Source organism: Xyrauchen texanus, chromosome 1 (genome assembly GCF_025860055.1).
Source record: "Xyrauchen texanus isolate HMW12.3.18 chromosome 1, RBS_HiC_50CHRs, whole genome shotgun sequence".
Classification (NCBI taxonomy): domain Eukaryota; kingdom Metazoa; phylum Chordata; class Actinopteri; order Cypriniformes; family Catostomidae; genus Xyrauchen; species Xyrauchen texanus.
The window spans coordinates 31,502,991-31,527,039 of record NC_068276.1 but is presented as its reverse complement, the minus strand read 5'-3'; the positions used below and the strand labels follow the sequence as shown (position 1 = coordinate 31,527,039).

The following is a 24,049-nucleotide window of genomic DNA, read 5'->3' as shown; positions in this document are numbered from 1 at the left end:
TTAAATTTCTAATATTAAGACTAAAATCGAGGTTACAGTGAGGCACTTAAAATGGAAGTGAATGGGATATATTCTTGGAGGGCTGAAAAGATAGAAATGTGAAGCTTATAATTTTATAAAAGCACTTCCATTAATTATGACAAAAATTTCTCAGTTAAAACGTAATTGTAACGTGATCAATGAGGAGGAGGCGGCGAGAACCGGCTTTTCAATATAAATAATAGTTTAATGATAAACTTAAAAGAAGACACAAACACACACATGATGGACATGTCCGCTAACGATCTCTCTCTCCCGCACGATCCTCTGCAGTCAGCCCTTATTCCTCACGGAGGCATAATTAGCCTAATACGGGACAGGGTGTGTAGGATCACGACCCAGCCCCGCCCTGCCACAGAATTGATTTCTTTTGATGTATTATTTAAGCTGTAAAATGTCATTTTTATGCTTGCTTTATGGTTACAGTTTTGATGGCGTCACATCATGGCAACAATGTTGTAAAACTGGATACAAATGCTGTCGATTGAATTTGACAATATGCCACAAATGCTGTCGATTGAACTTGATAATATGCCACAAATGCTGTCGATTGAACTTGATAATATGCCACAAATGCTGTCGATTGAACTTGATAATATGCCACAAATGCTGTCGATTGAACTTGTACCGAACCAGAATAGTAGACCCAAAAATTTAATTGCTGTCATCATTAACTCTATGTTGTTCCAAACCCATATAACAATTATACATTTTTTTTTTTTAAGAGTGCAGAGTATTTTTCTATAAGTGAACGGGGATTGAGACTAACATTCAGCCTTACATCTCCTTTTGATGGATAAGCGTAAGTAAATGATGACAGAATTAATATTTTTGGGTTATCTATACCTTTAAGAGATTAGAGACCACATTTCCACCGGGTATATAGACGCGGTTTTGGTGATTGGATCACATGTGGTCAGCAATAAATACAGGTATAAAAGGGGTCTAAAACATTTTGTGATCGGAAAACACGAACATATGTGGTCAAAAACACATGTGAACGCATCACATTTCAGGTGTAAGCGCTACTCCATCCTGGGATGGCATCTTATGGGGGCGTCACACAGACAAGTGGGAACCCTGCACTCTCCCAGCCACCTCATTTCAAACCACAACCCCAAGCCTTTAAACTTTGCCAGTTACGAGGAGCTTTAAAATGGAAAAAAAATCCAATTTGAAAAAGCTGCTATATACTGTACACAAGTGTGAGAACTTCACAGATCTTCTTCAGTGTGTTTGATATAAACATGCAGGGACACTTAAGAGAAGCACGAACATCTGCAGCTCAGATTAATTCAACGAATCCACTAGATAACTGACAATTCTGCTCGAAACTTGTATTTTGTCCTTAGATTAAATTTCAGCTGCATCAGGGAGAACTAGCACACCATTTTCTTTTCTGACATTGTTGTGGTTTATTATCTTGCAGGAACACACTGACATAGTGATTGATTTATGAAACGGAGTCCCTCCCCTCCAAATCCGATTACAAGTGATCACAGAAGGCGCATTTAAATGGCCAGGTATAAGTGTCTCACCTGAACACATATGATCAGATCACCAGTGACACACCTTAATAACAAGTGGAAATAGGGTCAAAGAGAGCACTGGCCAGTGCTACAAGACAGAATAATGTAGATAATGCATGATTAAATGGAGCAGCATGCATAATGAATAGGTCTTTTTATGCTGCTTTCTTCTCCATAACATTATCAAGATGGTGTGTTAAGCTTCAAGCACTGCAAGAAGTATTTTGTGCCCTACTATCTTTGCTGTTGTTGGGTATCTGTCTCTACTTAAGTTTACTCTGGTATGCATGAACAGATCTCTATCACTCACTGCCTTCAGGGACTTCTAACCCCACTTACTGCAGAAGGGAGCATGGCCTATGTTCCTTAGAGTAACAACACACAAGCCCATAGAACCCACAGCTGACACGCTGGCATAACATAGTATTTAATGACTTCAAACTGAGGCCAGGTGTGAGCAGACTTATAGGCACACAAGAAAGCTTTTTCAAATGTCATACTTGTGAGAAGGTCAAGAGTGTAACCACTACCAAATATATATTTTGGATTAGTTTAATGAGGTCTGGCTGGGGGGAAATTACAGCCCAAGCATTTCTGGGTCCATAATGTTCTTCTCATCTCTTTAAAATCATCAGTCAAAAGGCAGCCTGTAATGTTGAGCCAAGAGTACCACAGCATGAAAAAAATAGTCACTGCAGCCAATTCATTAATTTGGTGATATTCATTAATTTGGTGATAAAGATTGACCTCATTACTGAGCTAGCGACAACAGCCAAGTGTGCCTGGCACCCTATGCAAATAGAAAACAAAAGAAAGAACAGTACAAAAAAAAATTTATCCCTGCGAACTTGCTACTCAGTACAAATTGAGTGTAAATTTAGCTAAATGTTTTGAAAACCTTTCATACGAACAGAATAGACAAACTATTTACAGGAACAACATTTGGTTATTAAATATTTCTTAAGGGGTACCTCAAACATTTTAGGAGCTTGATATTACATGTTTTCAGCATAACTTCAAGATTTGCTTGAAGGTTCTATGCAGGGCTGTAGCTAGTGGGGTGAAGGGTGGTAACGATTCTAGGGGCCCAAAGATCCAGGGGGCCCCACAACAAATAAACTGTATTTTCTAATAGGAAAGGGTCCCAGAGCAATATACAGTAAGGGGGCCCAGATTACCTTGCTGCGGCCCTGGCTCTATGTTGCTTTATTTCTGGCATCTAAACTTCTAAATTTTTTTGAATCTATAAGACTGTGAATTATACACAATAAACAAGCTTAAATGCACGATCCTACACAGTTTATGCTTTTGGCCTATAGGCCGACAAAGTGTAGGCCTAAGGTAATTTAAACGTCTTAAACAGTTTATGTCCTTTTACCAATAAAGGAAAGCTGTTTTAGCAAAAGCCAATCAACGCGAGGAGATTTTTGCCCATTTCCTCGATTTTGTGTGTCATGTAAACATCTTTACCAGCGTTCATACTGGCTTATCCAGTGTGAGGAAGTATTGCATGCAAGCCCGTGTACATTTAGACATCAAAAGCAGAGAATTAGAGATTTCAAAAATCTACATTTGTGCATAAAATGTTTGGCTAAAAACTAAATATTGTTAATCAAGAAACCTACATTGCCTCCTCCTTCATAATGGAATATCACAATATTTACCAGTGTCCTCCGTCTTTGAGATGTTCTTGTGCGACGGAGGAATTCTGCGAGAGTGAGATGATGCACCTCCATTTTTCTGGCATCTGTTTTGAAAGCATCGTCACATGGGTACGCCTACGTCTTTACCAAAGCAACCCATGCAAATAGGTTGGTTATGTCTGAAAGAGCAAATCTGATTTGATCACTTGCAATTAATAGTGCGGACAGTCTGCCTGAAAAGATCCGATTTAAGATCAAATCTGATTTGCCTGCAGTCTGAAAATAGCCTTAGACAAATGCACACAAACACAGACTGAAACACTGATTCATGTCACATAGAGGATATCCTGGGCTAATGACTCACAGTAGACGATGACACAAGCAGCTTGTCATTATGGAAGACCTTTAGTTATGAAAGCCTGTGATCCAAGTGTACAAGGAGTCCCTAGAGAGAAGCCAACACAGGGACGAGAAATGGTTCAGCAGTGAGTGTGATGCTTAAGATAGACTCTGTCAGGTGGATGAGGAATACAGGGCATGAAAAGATGCTCAGTGTCACAGAGAGATCAAGAGCAAATAAATGCATACATGACATAGGAATAGAGAGAGAAAACGAGAGAAGAAAGAGAAATGAGATGCTCAGCTAAAACTGGATTTGCAGCACTGTGGAAAAAATCTTCTAGGATTTTGCAATCTTAGGTATCACAGAGTGTATTGTCATTAGCTCTTGATCAGAAAGAGACTGAAGATATATTATTATTATATTTTTTTTTATAAAATTGAATGTGGAGCACAGAGTACTTACCGGCATATACAGCACTACGTCTCTATACAACAAAATCTTTATAAATAGGCTCCAGTTGGATGCCTGGGCCCTGCTAAACCACCCTTGTCCCTGTGGACCAAACATTAGCAGCTATGCCCAGAAGAGCATTTACTCACTCTCATGTTGCTCCAAACCCTTATGAATTTCTTCTGCGGAACACAATAGGGGAGGCAAGAAAAAATGTTAGAGACTGACACTCTCAATCACCATTAGGGAGGTTTATGGTTTACCTATTAACTGTGATAAAAAAAAAAAAAAAAATCACATTTAATTTAACCGCAAGAATCTAGAATCTATGGTTAAAATTTTATTTATTTACACCAGGATAAAATATAAAATATATAATTTTGTATATTTTTTTATATAGTTTTTCAGTGTAAGCCTATTTCAGTGCTTGTGCCTTGGTGGTTAGAGCACCTGTTGCTATGGTTACAGATGGTGTCCACATGGTGCTTGTCCAGGTGTCGTGTACTGAACATGAGCTTTCAATTCATGTGAAACTGGGGCTTACACACAAACTCCAAAATGCATTTGAGTGTAGTTACTATCAGCATGTAAACTTTGAGAAGCAGTGCCATTAATCATCCTCATTATTTAAAGTATTGCTTGTGTACAAATTCACATCATTCAACAATGCATTTGAATTTTCGTCATTATCAGACTTCAAATCGTCTGCTGTTCGCAACCTATTAAGAATTATTGTTATGCATAGTTCACAGTTTTTTCTGTGAGGTGTTTTGGACAGATTAAAGACGAGTATGTTTATGGAGTCTGTTGTGGACTCTTTATGTTGGGGTGTCTGACAGAAAATTTATTTTTTAATAAACTGTTGCAGAAAAAAAACTGTTGGATGCTGTGCACCCACAATAAGCTTACAGGTCTGCACTTTTGAAATCTGCACTCCAAGCACTCTGGTTACATTGAAGTACATCACTGAATATTAGCCTTAAAGGGTTGGTTCTTAAGAACTTAAGTAAGGATTTCAATATTGATCTGTTTCTCACCCAAAGCAATCCTATCGCTTTAGAAGACATCAATTTAACCACTGGAGTTGAATAGATTACTTTTTCTATGACTGTCTGTGCTTTTTGAATCTTTAAAGTGCTGATTGCCATCCTCTTGCATTGGATGGACCTACAGAACTAAGATAATCTTCTAAAAATCTTTGTTTGTGTTCTACTGAAGAAAGTCAGTCATACATATCTGGGATGGCATGAGAGTGAGTAAACAATGAGAGAATTTTCATTTTTGGTGATCCATCCCTGTAAGACTAACAGGATATTTTTTCCTGATCAGCTAAGGCCGAGTTAATTCTCACAACATACACATTGACATTCAATGGAAAGCAAAAACATGGCATTTGGAGTAAATGTCAATGGAATGCATTAAGGCCCTAGATTATCACACAATAACTTGTCTTACAGAGCATTTCATCTTGCATTGTGCAATGAGAGATTCAACAAGCCTGAACACAAGCAGGAAACATACAGGAATCAGAGAAGGGCTTAAAGAGTTTAGCTTTGGCATATAGACAAGAGGCTTAGTTAGATCCAGAAATCGCTGTTCATCTTCTGTGAGCAAGGGAGGGTATAATATTTAAGCTGTAGATGGCAGAAGAGATATGAAAATATGCAACACATTGATGGTTAACAATGTGCAGAATGTTATCAAACAGAAAACAATCACTGGTTCTGTTCTGGTACAATGTGGTACAATTGTAAATTAGAAATACAGCTTACATATAAATAAAGTCATTACATAAAATGTTTATTTGACTATGAAAACTTCAACCTGTAGGTCATCTTCACATGTCTGTGTGAGGGAGGGACGGTTGAGAACGGTGTTAGGGAAATAGTGTTAATGAAAGTTGGATGGGTGGTTGAGATTTTCTGCTTCAGTTTTAACTGTGTGTGCTTCTGACCAGCCTCACATAAACAGTGAGTGAGAAAAAGAAGCATGAGGCCTTAGGGATGACCTATCTGCGGCAAGGCATTTCCTGTTGGGCAATTTAAATGATACCATTCCTTATAGAGAGAATTACTTTGGAAACACATTTATAAAAATGTCCACTGTGCTTTTCTAGACTTACTCAGTACTAAAGGTTTCAGTCATTTAAATTGATAGAAATGTTATGACATTTAAACAGACATCTAAATTCAAAACAAGTCAGTTTGTCCAAGCTGTACTGACAACATCACATGCTTTAATGTGATGTGATTAGGTTTTTTTTATTTGTATTTTTTGTCATTCCTGCTTTAGTTATGCATTTTTAGAGTATAGTACGTATACAAGAACACCAATATTTGCAGAGTACACAGCAGTTTAAATCACTTCCACCCATGCATAACTTTGACAACTAATGACTTACAAGTCAATTCAGGGCTCCAAGGAAAGCTTTGTGCTGTTTTTGTAGACAGGAAAAACAAAGCCCTTTGATACGATGCCGGATATGAGGAATCAAATTGTTTTGTTCGAAACAAATTTATTGAACCTGACCCTTAAACTGAACTGCAATTTCCAAACACAAACCTAAATTCCTGCATTAAAAACCTCTAATTTTTTTCAAGTCATGCATTCATGCTATTAGAGAGGATGTAGTGTCTTTCACCAACAGGAAAACAGAAGGAGATAAAGGCTTTAGTTTTTTACTGATAGTACATGTTAAAAAAAAACTGGCATCAGAGGTTGGGGTAGCTTATCATAGGCAACATTAACAATTATGTTTACAGCTGATGTTTTAACATTATTTAACAGTATGTAGATACAAGTAGAATCACTTTGACATTCAGGACAAGTGTGTATATTAGATATTGCTATTGGCCTATATGAGTATAACTGACATTGGTCTTTAAAGTGTCTGGATTTATCGATTGAGAAACCATTAGGTAATATTCTGGACACGTAGTGAGGAATTGATCGGATGCCAATTTTACACAATTTTACTCTTTCCACACCAGGGTTATTATGGATTTCACTTTTTAATTTAGTCTTGGTTAGTGTAATACAATTTTCTTTTATTTCTATTTGAATCTTCAGTTTCAGATTTATTTATTTGTTTTGTAGTTTAGTCAGTATATTTTTATTTTCGTTTTTGTATTTAAGGGCTGCCAATACTAATACGTCACATCTCCATCCTCTTTAAAGCCTATTTGGAATAACCCTAGTTTTTGCGTTGGTAATAAACCATTCCTGTTCATTGGATGAAAGGAGAATGGCATAACCAGCCCGAGACATCTTTTTGAAAATGGCATGCTCATGACCTTCGACCAGATACAGAACACATACAAACATCCCTGCCAACTATTACTTTCAGTACATCCAGATAAAAAAATTGATTAATAACATCTCTTGCCATATCCCACTTTTTAACCAAACAATACATCAACTTAAACCCACTGACATACTTAAGTATACAAGTGTAACACTTTACAGCAGAAGGGAAGGAGAACACAGGGAAGCGGGTTTTCCAAGCTCAGGTAAGAATTTGAATCAGCCACTTCAGTGCTTTACAACTTCACAAACTCATCAGCTTCACAGGCACATAGTGACTTTAACACATCGGTTTCACAAACACAATAGATTAAATGCAACAGCTTCAGAAGCACCGTGGCCTTCCTTGTGCCAGTCTCTCTCTCTACTCTGCTGTGTGGTTGCTTATATGCCGCTCTCCCCATGCTCACTGGAATTAGACACAGGTGTTAAACAATCTAGCTCAGGTGCACGCACCCTTACAGTTTTCTCTATCTGGACAGACCCTTGACCGCGCCCCCACTGCCACAATAGGTTACTACAATCCCAAGATAATATAATACCAGTGCCTATAGCTAAATGGAATGAAGACTTAAAAGTATGACATTCAGATGAAGACTACAAAACATTCTGCAAAAATATATTTTCAATGACACAGACTTAACAGTAAGAAATAGCTGACACAGTACAACATTTTACATTGAACTCACATAAACACTAGTAAATTACATAAAATGGGATATGCAGTTAGCAGTGCATGCAAAGTCTGTCTGGCACCCAACAATAACTACTGTCAAGCCCTTTGGCTCTGTCCTAATACACAGATACTGTATCAGAGGTTGTGTGTAGACTTGCAGAGACTGTCCTTCATTCTCCTCGGTGACACATCTGATATTGAAAAGAAAGCTACATCAAACCATTCATAACTGTAGCCATTACAATATTTACAGTTTTTCCAATGTTACATAGCTTGCATTTTTTATTCAAATTGCAAAAATGTTTACATTTAGTTTATGCAAAAAAACACTGTTCCAAACAGACACTCAAGAAGTAACTCAGCAGATTTATTCAGTTATATTAATTATGACTTCTAATTATGACTGCACCAGGGAGCAAAGGACACACTTGATAGTTCAATGGAGTGGAACATGGTGTTCCCATACACAAACAGAGCATGCAGATGATCAGGTGCAGTATGAGAAACACAGCCTCACAAAACCCCCTAAAAACAAGTCCATCTCAAACCCCCCAAAAATATGTGCATGATGTAAGAGTGGAAAAAGCAAGTTGTGATTCAGCTAGAAGTTCATTTCAGTTACACTGTAGAAAGAACCAGATTTATGATAATCAACAGTTGTATGTATTGTTTTAGTAAAAGTTTAAGAATTACTTGGAATATATAACAACTATGATGTAAAATTTCCCATTCCTCTAGACACGGTTACAAGCCAAGTGGCAAGCCCTTTCCAGTTCCAAAAGAAATAAGCTATTAATAAACATCCATGGCAGATGATAATGACTTCTTTTCTATGCTGGATCTCAGTAAAAAAACAGCCATTATATTTACTTGTATCTGAATGTCTGGGCCAGCTGGCGCTGACAGCATCAACAGTGTGCTGGCGGCCCATGTTTGAGAATCAGAGTCATGTGACTGCATTCACATCGAGCACTGGAACAAAGCCTGCACTCTATGTTTGTAACAAATGAGTGGAAGTGAGAGCACAGTTTGACTCAATTAGTCATATTCAAAGCATGCCAGAAGCTACAATGGCTCTGCAGGAGATTGGAATGGATGGATTCATGTTTTTCACCAGGCCATTTCTGTAAATAACAATCTTGTTCTTAAATGACTTAAAAGACTGGTTAAATAAAAAGGTAGAATCTTTTTTTTTTAAGTTAAATAAAAAGTACACAGCCAAGACTAATTTCAAGTTGTCAATACAACACGGAGAGGGTAACATCTTGGGTTTGCAAAGCAAAACACTTACTGCACCCGGAAACGCAAATCAACTTCCTCAACAACCAAATTCCTCAACATTCCATAACACATTCTCGACAACACAATTACAAGCGATTAGGACTCAACATTACAAGTGTTACCAGACAGTTTTACTTTCTGTGTAGGAAAGAAATCCTTGTCTACTGTGAATGACTATGGGAGGCAATTTCACAGATTCACTGTATTACAAACAGCATACCTGAGCCAGGTAAATGTGTTGAGTGTGTAGAACAGCAAACAGTTCCTGTTCTGAGGTATGTAACTCTCTTTGTGTGACACTTACATTCACACACAGACAATATCACACTCACAACCCTGCATCCATTCAAACACATTTCCCATCTGGAAAAACGAAAACACAGACAATTACAAATACTATAGAGGAGAGACAGGTGTTCATCTGTAGGATATTTAAAATCTCTCATACACAAATACATACACACAGTCCCGGTTTCAGGTTTCTACACTGTTAGTCTTATATATAATACTAATGAAAAAGGATTATAGCATCTTTAATGAGAGGAGAACTAGCTTACACAAGTTAACAACTCCTCTCATACAACAACAAAACAACTTGAATCATATACAAAAGTTTAGACTTTTAGGATAACGACAAAACAAAAATGGCGATCAGTTTTTCCTTACCACTGACTGATAAACCAATTATAGTTGAATTTAAAGGCATAGTTCTCCCAAAAATGACAATCTCTCATCATTTACTCACCCTTTGGCATCTCAACGTCGTAAAACATTCTTTCTTCTGCGGAACGCAATGTTTTTTTATATTTAAGAATACATGATGGATGACATGCAATAAAAGTCAATGCAAGTCAATGGGTTTAAAATGTTCAAGCCTCTAAATTGAAAAAAAGGCAGCATAAAGGTAATCCATATGACTCCAGTGGTTTAATCCATGTCTTCTGAAGCAATATGATCAATTTCGGATTTTGCTCCATGCTTGCACATCAAGTGTGAACAAGCTTATCTCGTGAACGCGTCAAGATGTCGTCAAGATTTATAGTGAAATGGAGTTACATTTTGGTCTGCTTCTCACTCAAAACTGATCATATCACTTCAGAAGACATGGATTAAACCATGGTCGCATGGATTACATTTATGCTGCCTTTATTTCCTTTTTGGAGATTGAATGTTTTGGACCCCATTGACTTGCATTGTTTTGCCATAAACACATTGTCTGTAACCTTTCAAATATCTTAGTTTGCATTCCACGAAAGAAAGAAAGAAATTCATTAGAGTTCGAGATGGCATAAGGGAGAGTAAATGAAGAGAGAATTATAATTTGTGAGTGAACTGTTCCTTTAAGTAGGGTGCACTTATGTTCATTACTATAACATATCCATTTTACAACCAGACGCTAGCTGAATCCGAAGTCGTCACTAATGTTTATGAGGATCAAATTCAATGGAAAATCCCAAAAAAAGGATAATATCATTTCAGCATTTTTTGAAAATGTGGGCCATTTTTTCCTTCTCCAATACAAACTCAAACTCAAAAGCCAGAGTGTAAATTCTCACCAACTCAGCAGTACAGCTTATGAAAAGAGCATGCAATCATCAGATCTGCTCCATAATCTCCCACAGCAGGAATCAGATGCACAGTTAGCCATCTAAACCTGTTGGGCATTATTGCCTGCCGCACCTCTTCCAGTGCCTTTAGTCGTCCAGCTACCTGGTCATCAGCCAGGAACCACCGATCACAGATGTTTTGCCCCATTAATCCCATAAGATCTCCTGGTTGTGGGCAGCAGTCAGGGACATCTCACTGCCACCTCTTGTTCTTGCATTCCTTTCAAGACATTCATCCTTTGCAGTTCAAACCATGCAGCAAGGGTTCGTTTCCCCTCGCCCCCCACCCCAATATTAAATGTTTGGCTCTGAAGAAAAAGCGTGTTTTAGTTACATCCACATCATAATGCATTATGATGCTATACAGAACTTACCTAGGATGGAATGGACCCTTACGGAGAGCTGGGTACGAAGAATCAGGATGGGCTTTTTGCCTTTGCTGTAGACACAAGAAATATTACAATTTAGACAATCATTTGGCAAATTTGGTGTTATCAGCAAGTTATGCATTAACTTGATTCACACACACACACACACACACACACACACACACACACACACACACACACACACACACACACGCAACTACTTTTGAGTTCCACAGAGTTAATAAAGTCATACAAGTTTGGACCAACATGAGGGAAGGTAAATGATCACCGATTTCATTTTTCAGTGAACTATCGCTTTAAAGAATAGCATGATTGTGTCATTATGCCAGCAACAGACTCATACACTCAAGACAGACTGGAGACAAAGTCAGAGAAAGAGCGAGCGTATATGGGTAGGAATATAGAGGTCAGTCAGGATTAAGGTATGGAAAGAGAGAGTAAACAGACATGGAAACTATGCACTATGCACAAAGACTCTTCGCGGATAGAAATGGACCATTCCAAGGCTTACATTTTCTTCAAGATGTCCTGTGTTTGACACACCCAGTCACAAAGACATTCAAATGTGCACACACACAAATTGTGTCTTCTGCTTTCCAAGTGCTGTTTCAAATTATGTGTTTCCTGCTGGCAATTCTAGTGTCAATGTGGAACGAATCGGTTACTTAACGTAACCTCGGTTCTCTCTAGAAGAGGGAACGAGTATTGTGTAAGCTAGCTTACGCTACGGGAAAGATTCATCTTTTCTGAGATATTGAAGCCAAAAAATTATCCTTAATTTTGTATCCATTGTCAACGCAGTGCAGCAACTGCATACCTTGAGCGGGCTAGCTAGCGAGCTCATAGGTTGCTCTGCGGCAACTGCTGCAGCCTATAGACGAACTTGAGTGAACTTGCGTCCAATGACGAGCGCCAGCGCCGTCACTGCATCAAAGCCCGCCAAAATGGGCGTGGCTAGAGTGCATATAAGCGTAAGTTCAGTAGGCTGGAACCCTGGTTTTCATTGAATGAAGCGAAAATCGCCAGTGGCGCTGAAGCACGGCCAGCTACGCAATACTCGTTCCCTCTTCTAGAGAGAACCGAGGTTACGTTAAGTAACCGATTCGTTCTCTTACAAGAGGTTCTCTCGTATTGCGTAAGCTAGCTTACGCTACGGGAACCCACTGTCAACGCCGTGCGCGTCAAGCATCCACTGCATGAGCCCCGGGGGTGGGGGGACCCGGGGGAGCCCTTGTGAGTGGGAGAATAATATTTGGCCGGCAAGAGTGCGGGCCAGTGTGTGTGTAATACATAAGCACATAGTGGGAAGGAAAAGACAGAGCGGCGGTGCCGGTCTGTGTGGAATGTGTCCCATCAGTGCAGCTCACCAGGGGAGCTGTAGCGTATTAAACCGCTAGTAGTTTTAGCCTGCAGGGCGGGCACTTCCAGATTGTAAAATCTGACAAAGGTGGAGGGAAGCCCAGCCCGCTGCCACACATACGTTGTGAATGGAAATCCAGCTGGACCATGCCCACGAGGAGGCCATGCCTCTAGTGGAGTGAGCCCTAATGCCCTAACGGGCATGGTAGGTCTTTTGGCGTCGTACGCGGCAGCAATAGCGTCCACTATCCATCTAGACAGTGTCTGTTTCGGCGGCAAAACCCTTGGTGCGCCCTCGAGCGAAGCGAAAGCTGCTCAGAGCGTGTGAAAGAGGCGAGGCGCGCAGTATACAATCTCAGTGCTCTGACTGGGCAAAGGAGATTGGCGTCGCGTTCACTATCGGATGCTGGCAGCGCCGATAGGGAAATGATTTGTGCTCTGAAAGGAGCCGTGTCTAGGCTTTAAAATGACCTTGGAGTCACTTGGTCCAAACTCAAGACACGCAGCGCTGACAGACAGCGTGAAGGTCTCCCACACGTTTAACTGATGACAGGGCAGTCAGAAAAGCGGTTTTGAGTGAAAGGTATTTCAAATCCACGGATTGAAGCGGTTCGAAAGGGGGCTATCATAGCCGAGAACTACGGAAAGATCCCAGATAGGAACCGATGGAGCGCGGGGGTTCATCCTTCTAGCTCCCTGAGGAAGCGGATGACCAGCTCGTTTTTTCCCAGTGACTGGCCGTGCAGGGGTTCAGCGAACGCCGCGATGGCTGCCACGTACACTTTGAGCGTGGATGGGGATCTGCCCTTATCCAGCAGCTCTTGTAAAAACACGAGCAGCGACGACACCCCACATGTCCGTGGGTCCAGGTCTCTGTCAGTGCACCATTTTGAAAACACAGACCATTTGGACGCATAGAGTCTTCTCGTGGAAAGGGCTCTAGCGTGTATGATAGTGTTTATTACTCCTTCTGGCAAAGTGACGGGTAGTTGTTGATCACCCACGTGTGCAGCGCCCAGCGCTCTGGGTGGGGATGCCAGATCGTGCCGCGAGCTTGAGAGAGGAGATCTGCTCTCACTGGAATGGGGCCACAGGGCTGTCAGTGACAGCCGCGTAAGCTCCGGGAACCATGTCTGATTCTCCCAGCGCGGGGCTATGAGGAGCACCGAGTGACGCATTTCCCTGATCCTCTGCATTACCTGTGGCAATAGCGAGACGGGAGGGAAGGCGTAAAGCGGGCGGTTGGGCCAGTCCTGGGCCAGCGGCGTCCTCAGCTTCGAGAAAAATACTGGGCAGTGAGAGTTCTCTTCTGGCGCTAAAGAGGTCTATCTCTGCTCTGCCGAATATACTCCATAACTTCTGGACTGTTTGAGCGCGCAGGGACCATTCCCCTGGGGAAATATTGTCTCTGGACAGTCTGTCTGGGCCGCCGTTCAGGTGGCCTGGCACATGCGTCGCCCTGGGACCAACTCAGTATGCGCTGGGACCAACTCAGTATGCGTTTTGTCAGATGGAAGAGGTTCCTGGATCTGACACCGCCCTGACGGTTTAGATAGGATACCACAGATCTGTTGTCTGAACGGACCAGGACGTGGTGACCCTGAATGACCGGGAGGAAGCACCGCGGCGTACTCGACCGCTATCATTTCCAGACAATTTATGTGAAGGAGCTTTTGATACCATTCGGCCACTGCCCAGGGCTGCAGAGCTGAGATACAGGTCTGAGTCACTCTGATCGGCTGGCGGCCCGTGGCCCAAGCCCAGTGAGGCGCGGGTTTTAGCCAATGCTGAAGCGGCGCATGCACAGTAAGCCCAGCTGAAGTACTGCTGCGGCTGAAGCCATGTAACCTAGCATTCTCTGAAATTTTTTCAGAGGCGTGAGGCTGTTCATCTGAAAGGACGCGGCTAGTCAGCTGAACACGGCGACGCAGCTGTGTAGATAAGCCAGCCGTCATCGCCATGGAGTCTAGTTCTATTCCAAGGAAGGAAATTGCCTGACTGGGCTGTAGTGAGCTCTTGGTCCAATTGACTGCAAGGCCCAAACTGTTCAGATGACTGAGGAGAACTGTCCTGTGAGACAGAAGCTCCGTATGTGACTGTGCCAAAATCAGCCAATCGTCCAAATAGTTCAGAATTCACAAGCCCTGACTCCGCAGGGAGTGCGGCGCCGCATCCATGCACTTCGTGAAAGTACGAGGTGCTAAAGACAGGCCGAGCGGAATGGCGGTGTATTGATAAACCTGGCCGTCGAGGCGAATCTCAAGAATGGCCTGTGGCGGGGATTTATCTGAATCTGAAAGTAGGCATCTTTCAGATCGAGAGAAATAAACCAGTCCCCTGGTGCACATGCTGCGAGGAGTTTCCTGATTGTAAGCATTTTGAGCGGTCTTTTTGCGAGCACCTTGTTCAAAACCCTGAGATCTAATATTGGTCTGAGGCCACTGTCTTTCTTGGGGACAAGAAAATAACGGCTGTAAAACCCGACTCGCTCAGAGAAGGTGGCACTCTCTCTATGGCCCTTTTGCACAGAAGGTTTGCTATTTCTGAGCGAAGCATGCAGGCTGCTTCCGTGTTCACAGTAGTTCGAGCAGCTCTGAAGCGGGAGGGCGGCGATCGAACTGTAGCAAATAGCCCTGTTTTATTGTGCTTAACACCCATTTGGATATCCCTGGGATAGCTTTCCACGCTTTGAAGCGTAGCAGCTAGAGGGTGAATGGCCAAGTCAGCCCTGATTGCCGCACACAGCGAGCTGAACAGAATGTGTGGCCGCTTACTGTGCTTATGCATGACTGCTTCGTAGACAGCAGGGACAGGCTGTTCTGTGAGTGACTTCCGATTGAGGTGAATGGGGAAAGAGTCACATCTGTGAAGTGATCTTGCGAGCATAGTCACGGGCATGGGACTTACATACAGAGAGGTGTTTGCTGGCCGTGTGACAGAGCGGGCAGAGAAGAGGCGTCGCGACGGATTCGTGGGTGCGTTTATTGACTCTAATACTCGAGCTGGCTGTGCCTGCTTTATGTGAGTGGGCTCTGATAGGGACACGGGAAGTGTAATGCTTGTGTGTAGGGGTGAACACTGGATTGTGGGCACATTTTCTACACATAAGGCATGATTGCTTTTCACAAAATTTCTTTTGTTCAGCCGTGAAAGCGGCATTTGAGTGCAGGCAAGCGGGCAGTATCACCGGCTTGTTGGCTGCTGAATCCACCACTGCAGTAGCCTGAGAGAAGGGGACTGACAGGGGGCGAAGCTTTGACGGTGGTTCGGCCGCGGCGGGACTGAGCCATCGTTTCCTTAACAAAGCTAGGAGAACTTCGGTTGCTCAGGTTTCAGCGCAATCTTAGGCCGAGGCCCGCAGGGGGGCGGCGGTCTGCGGCGGCTGTCTGAGCGCGTTCTAGGGCGGCCACCCTGTCGACGCTGAGATGTCTGGCTTTGCTGAGCTGGGCGCTGTGAAGAGGCTCATGCAGGAGGCTGGTCACGTGGGCGGCCTGCAGAGGAGCAGTGTTAGCCATAGGTGTCTCTCGGTCACAGTCAGCGCGGCCATGCACTTCCCTAGGGCTTGAGCTGCAGCTTTGGTGGCGCGAAGGACGAGATCCGTCGCGCTCCTTAGATCTGAAACAGCCTCTGGGTGCCTGCCTTTCTCATCCCATTCTCGGAGAAGGTCGGCGTGGAGTTCCGGCAGGAAGGGCGCGGCCCGGGCCGCGGGCGCCGCGCGGCGACGGCTCTGAAGAAAGCAGCCGTCGAGTCTGTTGGGAGCCTGCTCAGAGGGCGGTGACCACTCGAGCCCGAGGCGGTCGACGGCCTGTGTGAGGAGGCGCGTTAGTTCTTCCTCGACTCCGGCGTGGGTCCTGCTGGATTCCTGGGCCGAGGAGGAGGCTTGGGAGCCTGACCACTCCTCGCTGTTCGAAGCCATGATGGAACAGCAGCCCTTATCCTCCGCCTCGTCATCCGAGATGGCAACAGTGCGGCCGCTCGGCGGAAACTGCGCGTCCCGGGAGGGCGGGGAGGGTGAAAGCGAGGCTCGAGGGAGAGGCGAAACGAAAGGCGGCGCGGCGGCTTCGGTTTTGAGTGCTTCGAGTCGAGCCCGCAGGGTCGACATCGGAAGCTCCTCGCAGAGGTCGCATCCGCCGTCAGCGAGGGCGAGCTCTGCATGTTCCAATCCCAGGCAGAGAGCGCCAGATGAGGTGGCGGTCTCCGGCGCTGAGAGGGCGCGGCATGAGGCGCAGGTGGTGCGAGGCATCTTAAAAGAGCGCTCGTTGCTCTTTTTTGTGAAGTTCAGCTGAGGAACTTGCTTGCTCTAAAAGGATACGTCGCCGGATGGCATAGCTCGCAGGATGGCTGAAGGTGGCGAAGACGGCCGGCTTCTTCGAGCGCTGTCCAAGCTTGCTAGATGCCCCTCGAACGGCGACGCGGCTTCTGCAGTTCAGAGATGCAAAGAGCTTCGCTGAATAGATGAAAATCAGGGTTCCAGCCTACGAACTTACGCTTATATGCACTCTAGCCACGCCCATTTTGGCAGGCTTTGATGCAGTGACGGCGCGGACGCAAGTTCACTCAAGTTCGTCTATAGGCTGCAGCAGTTGCCGCAGAGCAACCTATGAGCTCGCTAGCTAGCCCGCTCAAGGTATGCAGTTGCTGCACTGCGTTGACAATGGATACAAAATTAAGGATAATTTTTTGGCTTCAATATCTCAGAAAAGATGAATCTTTCCCGTAGCGTAAGCTAGCTTATGCAATACGAGAGAACCTCTCGTAAGAGAACCTGAGCCAGCTCCAGCTGTGGCCACAATTGTGCCAGCTAACAATTAATATATATATATATATATATATATATATATACACACACACACACACACATCATACTGTACATACTTCACTCTCACACTCTTTCTCTCACATCATACTGTATATGCTTCACACACTCACTCTGATACCCTTTCTAACTCTCTCACATCATACTGTATATGCGTCACTCACTCACACACACACAACATGTTTCTCTCTCTCTCTCTCTCTCACACACACACACACACTGTATATGCTTCACTCACACTCCTTTCTCTCTATCTCTCTCTCTCACACACACACACAACTGTATATGCTTCACTAATAAACACTCACTCTCTCTCACATACTCACACTCTCTCACTCACACACACACACACACACACACTCAATCTCTCTCTCTCTCTCTCTCTCTCTCTCTCTCACACACACTCACACACAAACACACACACACACACACACAACTGTATATGCTTCACTAATACACTCTCTCTCTCTCTCTCTCTCACACACTCACACACAACACACACACACACACACACACACAACTGTATATGCTTCACTAATACACTCTCTCTCTCTCTCTCTCACACACACTTTAGAAAAAATAGGAACACCCTATTCATGGAAAGAATTGTCCCCCAAAACACAAACGTTTCTTTCTCCCCTCATTTCAAAGTTCAGCCACTAATTCTCCTTCATATTCTGTGAAGGATATTCTACCTTCTTTTATTTATGAACTCTGTAGAGTTCTTAGTAGTTTGTGATTTTAAAATTCTGACTCAAGAGCACTGCTAAAATTCACAAGTCATGTCAAGTCAGCACATTCTCATAAATTGTTTCCTTGTTAAAACAGCCTGAGTTTAAGTAAAACAGATCCAAATTTATGCAATTCTTTGATGAATTTGAGCCGACTCAGAAATCTAGAACTGCGGTTCAGTATTTTGGCCTCTATTTAGTGTAGTCTGAGACTGTCTGTCTAAACTGTGGTCAGCACACACTCACTGAAATATTGGCTCTGCCTATTAGAAGTTAGCCATGTCTTTTGGTGCATCCATTGACTGCGTTACTAAGTAACACTAGTAAATGATTTAGTGAAACTGATACCTGTCATAAGAAGCAGAGTCTGAACATTCAGGGGTCACAGACCTAAATGACAGTTTATAACAGTGTAAATGAATAATAAATAACTATTACTCTCAGGAATAAGCACTTTCAGCCCTGCTACTTCTTTCGGTTTAGCCAAGTCACACATTTATTCATTCCAGTCAGAAGTAGCTGATTTCATGGAAAGACTGAAGAAGGTCTTTAGTTTCTACTATAGAAGAAAAAACTGCTACAATAAAGATATTTGTAATATGTACCAAGTCTAACATATTTATTTCAATGTACTAAATTTGTGTTTTTAAAACTTTAACATCAACTGTGATTAAACGAACAATGCCAGAATAAGTAAAAAGTATATCTCTAAGAAATTCTCTTTATTCCACTTAGAATACTCTTGTTAAGCATCAGCATTGTACCATCTCATTAAAAACTGATGCTGAGAACATTGAATTTAATTAGCAATTCAAGTATGAGTGAACTTTTGTATCATCATTAATGAGACATCAAATATACAGCGACACTCTGCTCATTCAATAGTTTTGATCTAATGGACATTAAATTCAATGGGCATTCATCTGCATCAGTAGATTGATGACGACATTAGTTAGACAAAACAAAAATAGGTGAATTCCACATCCAGAATTGAAGACTAAGTACAAGCACAGAGAGAATGGGGTTATCAATGTATTTCCTGACTATAACAATGCCAGTCATGTTGTTTCCTTTCCGATCTCATCCGGTCGGATGAATAAGTGGATGGATGTGGGAGGAAAGAGGCCCAGAAAAGTATATTTTTTCAGTTTTCTCTGATCTTATTATGTCCTAACAGCATTCCGTTGACCTGCTTGTCAATAACAGGTTGACGACAGCCATTCACTGATGACAGCTATGGTCATTATGAACTATTTGGGGAATTGTATTACAGAATTTTCATTTTCGGGTAAACTACTCCTTTGCTTTGCCACTAGCAGCACCAAATGAAGTTTGCAAAATAATACACATTTTTAAACCGTAATAATAGTCATGTCCCAAATGCTCAGCATTGGTTGAGCCAATTTTGCTGTCTTGGGCAGCTCAAATAAGCAAATCAATATTAGGAAAGCACCACAGAGTCAGTATGTTTTAAAGTATGTTCGAGGAAAACAACTTATGAGTGTCTCACTTATAATTCTCTTGCCTACATCCATCTAACGCATATGAATTTCTCTCTTCATGGAAAACAAAAGCAGGTGCAAGGCATAATGTTAATCTCAGTCACTATTCACTTTCATTGCATGTTTTTTCCTAACAATACTGCCTTTTCCTTACAAACTTGTCATTTTGTGTTTCATGGAAGAAATAAAATCTTACAGGTTTGGAACAGCATAAAAGTGAGTAAATATTTTGTCTCCTAGCTACCACTAGGCTGTTATTTTAACTTAGAAAAAAAATGCACATTTCACCTATGAATCAAGACAAAAACCACACGGAGACGTGATTACCCACTTCTTTGCTAAACACAAGTATTCCACAGTGACCTGCAGTGTTGCAGTTTTGTCGTCACAAATGGAGAGAAGTTTCTCAGAGCCAGTGCGAGTAAAATAAAACAATGAAGCTAGTTAAGACGTACAGATTTTATCCCGAACACCATGTTATAAATAGTAATCGTGAACTTAATTTATAATATAAAAGAGGCTTTTGTATCACATGCTCAAAACCAGCATGCAAATGTTTTACAGGAGACAGAACAGAGAGAAGCATCAGGACAGAACTGAGAACAGAGTCAGTGCTGTGATTTTAATCTGATGACACCATGTGATGGAAAAAGGATCCTAATTACAGCTTTAGAGAGGGCAGAGACTGTATCCTCTGTATTTGTAAGCTCATACTGAGTGCAGTTAAATGCATTCAAAATATTAGTCCCCAGAGGTCAAGACTGGTTGTCTTGGAACATCCCAAAATCAGATTCATATTTGAGTGTTATAAGCTATAAAAGTGTGTTAAAAACTCTGAAAGCTTTGAAGCAATCACTAAAAAGTCATGTTACTAATGCCAGTGACCAATGTTGTCCACTCCTTCCACTGGCCATACAGAGTACATTTATATGTGTGTGTGTGTGTGTGTGTGTGTGTGTGTGTGTGTGTGTGTGTGTGTGTGTGTGTGTGTGTGTGTGTGTGTGTGTGTGTGTGTGTGACATTCACCTTCTGAATGATTCTCCCAAATTTGGTTCTTATATATGACAGAACTTACTGCCTCACCTAAGAATGGAAATATTAATGAACTTTTATGTAATTGAATGCTGCTTTTCCTATTTTCCTATTAGAACGGTGGGGAGAAGGTGAATCAAAGGCAACGAGGGAAAATGTAAGGAGAAGAGGGGTACAGAGAGATTCAAAGTCATTCTTACTCTACGTCATCATAGAGTTGCTCCAGATCATCTCTCTGTTCAGCCAGTGATGATTCCAGATCCAGGTAGTTTCCATTGGAAGCCAGCTGCAGTGCACACTCCTCTAACTGTGTTCAGACAGAGACAGAGTAAGATCGCATGCTAGTAGTGTGTAGAAATCAGACTGCCCTAGTTTCATTCACACAGTCACACAAAACAAACAACTTGGACTGTATAGAACAGACACTGCAGTTCCTCTCATTTTTATTCACATATTTTCATCTGACTGCATGCCTACATCATCACAACCACAACAGTTCAAGAAAACATTAAAAGACATCTCAGAATATTTAACCCTTGAGACACAAGACCGGTGTTACAGGGGCCATTTACTTTATCGCTTGGAAAAATGCCACTCATACACAACATGATTGTGTACACAATGCAAATACAAACAGCTGGTAGGTTTTGCTCATCCATTATTACTGGTCAAACTAGTGCACTAGAGAATCTAGAGGGAAGAGAGGGGGTTACTGTTGCCAGTTGTCAGTGTTTGATACAAACTTGGTTGTCTGGAGCAGTACACTGTAATAATGGGTTGATTGAGGAGCTAAGCTAAGCTTATCTTCTGTTTACAGATCCCACCCTTTCCGCAAGCATCAACTCATTCTCCAGCTGCAGGGCATTTCTGGAGGACAAGTATTGACGAGCCTCTCAAAAGGTTTACTTATATGCACACATATACAGTGATTAGTGCCATGCTCTTTCAAATGAGAAATATGTGATGCACACACACAAAAGATTTTATTGTACAAACAGAGGTTCATATGAAAACAGAGTAAATGTTGGTTGAAACAAGACTCCTCTGAGAGGTCTTTTAATGAGTATATGTGGATCTCTGTGTGGGATTCTCTCATTTACTCAAAGCCATCCCAGTTGTCTATGACTGTCTTTCTTCTGCAGAACACAAATTAAGATTTTCAAGAATATTTCAGCTCAGTCCATGCAATGCAAGTGAATGGTAGCTAGAACTTGATGGTCCAAACAGCACATAAATGCAGCATAAAAGTAAATTATACAGCTCTAGTGGTTAACTCAATGTCTTACGAAGTGATATGATAGGTGTGGGTGAAAAAAGAGAGATCAATCAAAGTCCTTTTTGACTATATATCTCCATCTTTGACGACCAGTAGGTGGCGATATGCATGAAGAATGTGATTCGCCAATAAAACAAAAGAAGAGGAATGTGGAAGTGAGGATTTATAGCAAAAATAAAAGGACTTAAATATTTTTCTGTTTCTCACCTAAACCTATTATATAGCTTCTGAAAACATGATTTAACCACTGAAGTATTATGGATTACTTTATGCTGCCTTAATTTGCTTTTTGGAGATTAAAAGTTCTGGTCAACATGAACTTGCATTGTATGGACCTGCAGCTGAAATTTTCTAATGAAAATCTTTTTTTGTGTTCAGCAGAAGAAAGTAATTCAAACACATCTGAGACGGGATGAGGGCGAGTAAATGATGAGATAATTTGTATTTTTGGTTGAACTATTCCTTTAAACTAGGCTACAGTAGGAATGCTGTCTATTGATGACATGAGGTGTGCATTTGAATATTGTGGGGCCAATTTAAATGGGTAAATATGTTATGACGTGGCCTCTGTAAAATAAGACTACTATTATAAAATAATATACTCGTTAAGGTTACTGCCAGCAAATTATAACCACTCATTCACCCAGTTTGTCTTCGGTTCAGCAGCTTAGATTTGCGATACACTTATCGGGTGTCTCCCATTATGGTTTCTATGGACTTCTCATTTGAAAAGTGAACAAAGACACGAGTATTTAAGACACCTTCCAAGACTTGTAATTGCACCACACCAGCAGTTTGCACACATATTTGGCTTTTGTTACGAGTCGGTGAAGGGGAGCACACCTGCAGAAGGTAAATGAGATTCAGACTCACCTTTAAAGGTGCTTCGAGCATCTTGTGAACACCGGTGATCTGTTCGTTCAGCGGCAGATGCTCGTTGAAGTCAAACTGAGGAGGTCTGCGAGGCTCGGGGAAATTTGAGCACACAAACGGGTCTGAGTCCTCCAGGTACTGAACCCGACACGTTATTGTAGACATGGTTTATCCGTGGTCACAACGTTTAAAAGTTAAACTCGCTTTCTGCCGCTGATTGTTACAAGTCATCTATCGGTATAAAACGACTGGCCGCCACTGTCAACACTGAAATGAAACTAGCACTGGTGTTAAATTAAAGAACAGTGACGCGCTATGTGCTCAGGAAACTGAGCGCCGCTCCGCGTGGACTGAATGAACTTCAACGAGTCACTCGCCTGGAAATACAGCGACCTACGTATGTGTGACGTCATTCTACACAACTATATACTATATAGATGCATAACTTTTTACTACTTAAAGATTGTTCATAAGGCACAATGTAATTCAGAATGACACGTTTGTGTTATGGCTCCCTCTACTGGTCAGATAAAGCGGTAGGCCTAATTTGTAAATGCTTTATTTGCATGCCAGTTTAAATTTCATGCAAAGCAAATGACTCATCATCAGCCAAAAGAGAATCTCTCCATTAGTAGCTTACTTGTGCAACACACATCTATTGAGCGCATTTCAAAGTTGGTCACCCTCCTTTAAAAACTAGCTTTATTCCCATGCTGGTTTGGCTGGTGGATCAGTATAGCCATGTCGCGTGCCCTCAAAACTGGTCTAGTATGTTTTCAGGCTTGCTGGTTACGCTAGTCATAAAGCTATGTTTGAACACCATCACAGAACACAGTGTTATGGACCAGCATTCAAAATACAACATATGCTGGTGATGACTACCTATGATGTTTTTTTTGTTTGTTTTTTCTCTCTCTCAGGGCTTTTATGATCATTAGCTGGTTCAAGGTGGTTTAGGAGGTTGATCAGCTGGACTACCAGTCAATAGGGATTTTTAGGGCTGATCCACCTAAGATAAGCTGACAGGGGCCCAGTTGAACGGTTTAATCATGTTCCAAAAATACAGCTTGAATTGGTTGTCTAAGTTGACCACAAATAAGGTCTAAAGCAACTTTTTTTTTTTAACAACTGAGTTTCCCCCAAAAAATGATCTACAGGACAAACATGTGCAATAATTCACAAAAAGTGTATTGGTTTTAA

The 24,049-nt window shown here is 41.9% G+C and overlaps 1 protein-coding gene across 5 annotated transcripts in view; it reads right to left on the bottom strand.

The window, feature by feature from the left end:
* The window catches only part of LOC127646861 (FH1/FH2 domain-containing protein 1-like), a 79,245-nt gene extending 56,130 nt beyond the window's left edge, over positions 1-23,115 (bottom strand). For all 5 annotated transcript variants that reach the window (XM_052130793.1, XM_052130802.1, XM_052130810.1 and 2 more), the window contains exons 1-3: positions 22,850-23,115; positions 20,901-21,007; positions 11,246-11,310 (exon numbers count right to left, since the gene is read on the bottom strand). In XM_052130793.1, the coding sequence (XP_051986753.1) occupies positions 11,246-11,310; positions 20,901-21,007; positions 22,850-23,014 (337 nt within the window). In that variant the 5' untranslated portion in view covers positions 23,015-23,115. The remainder of the gene's footprint in view (positions 1-11,245; positions 11,311-20,900; positions 21,008-22,849) is intronic.
* Positions 23,116-24,049: the final 934 nt, after the last annotated feature.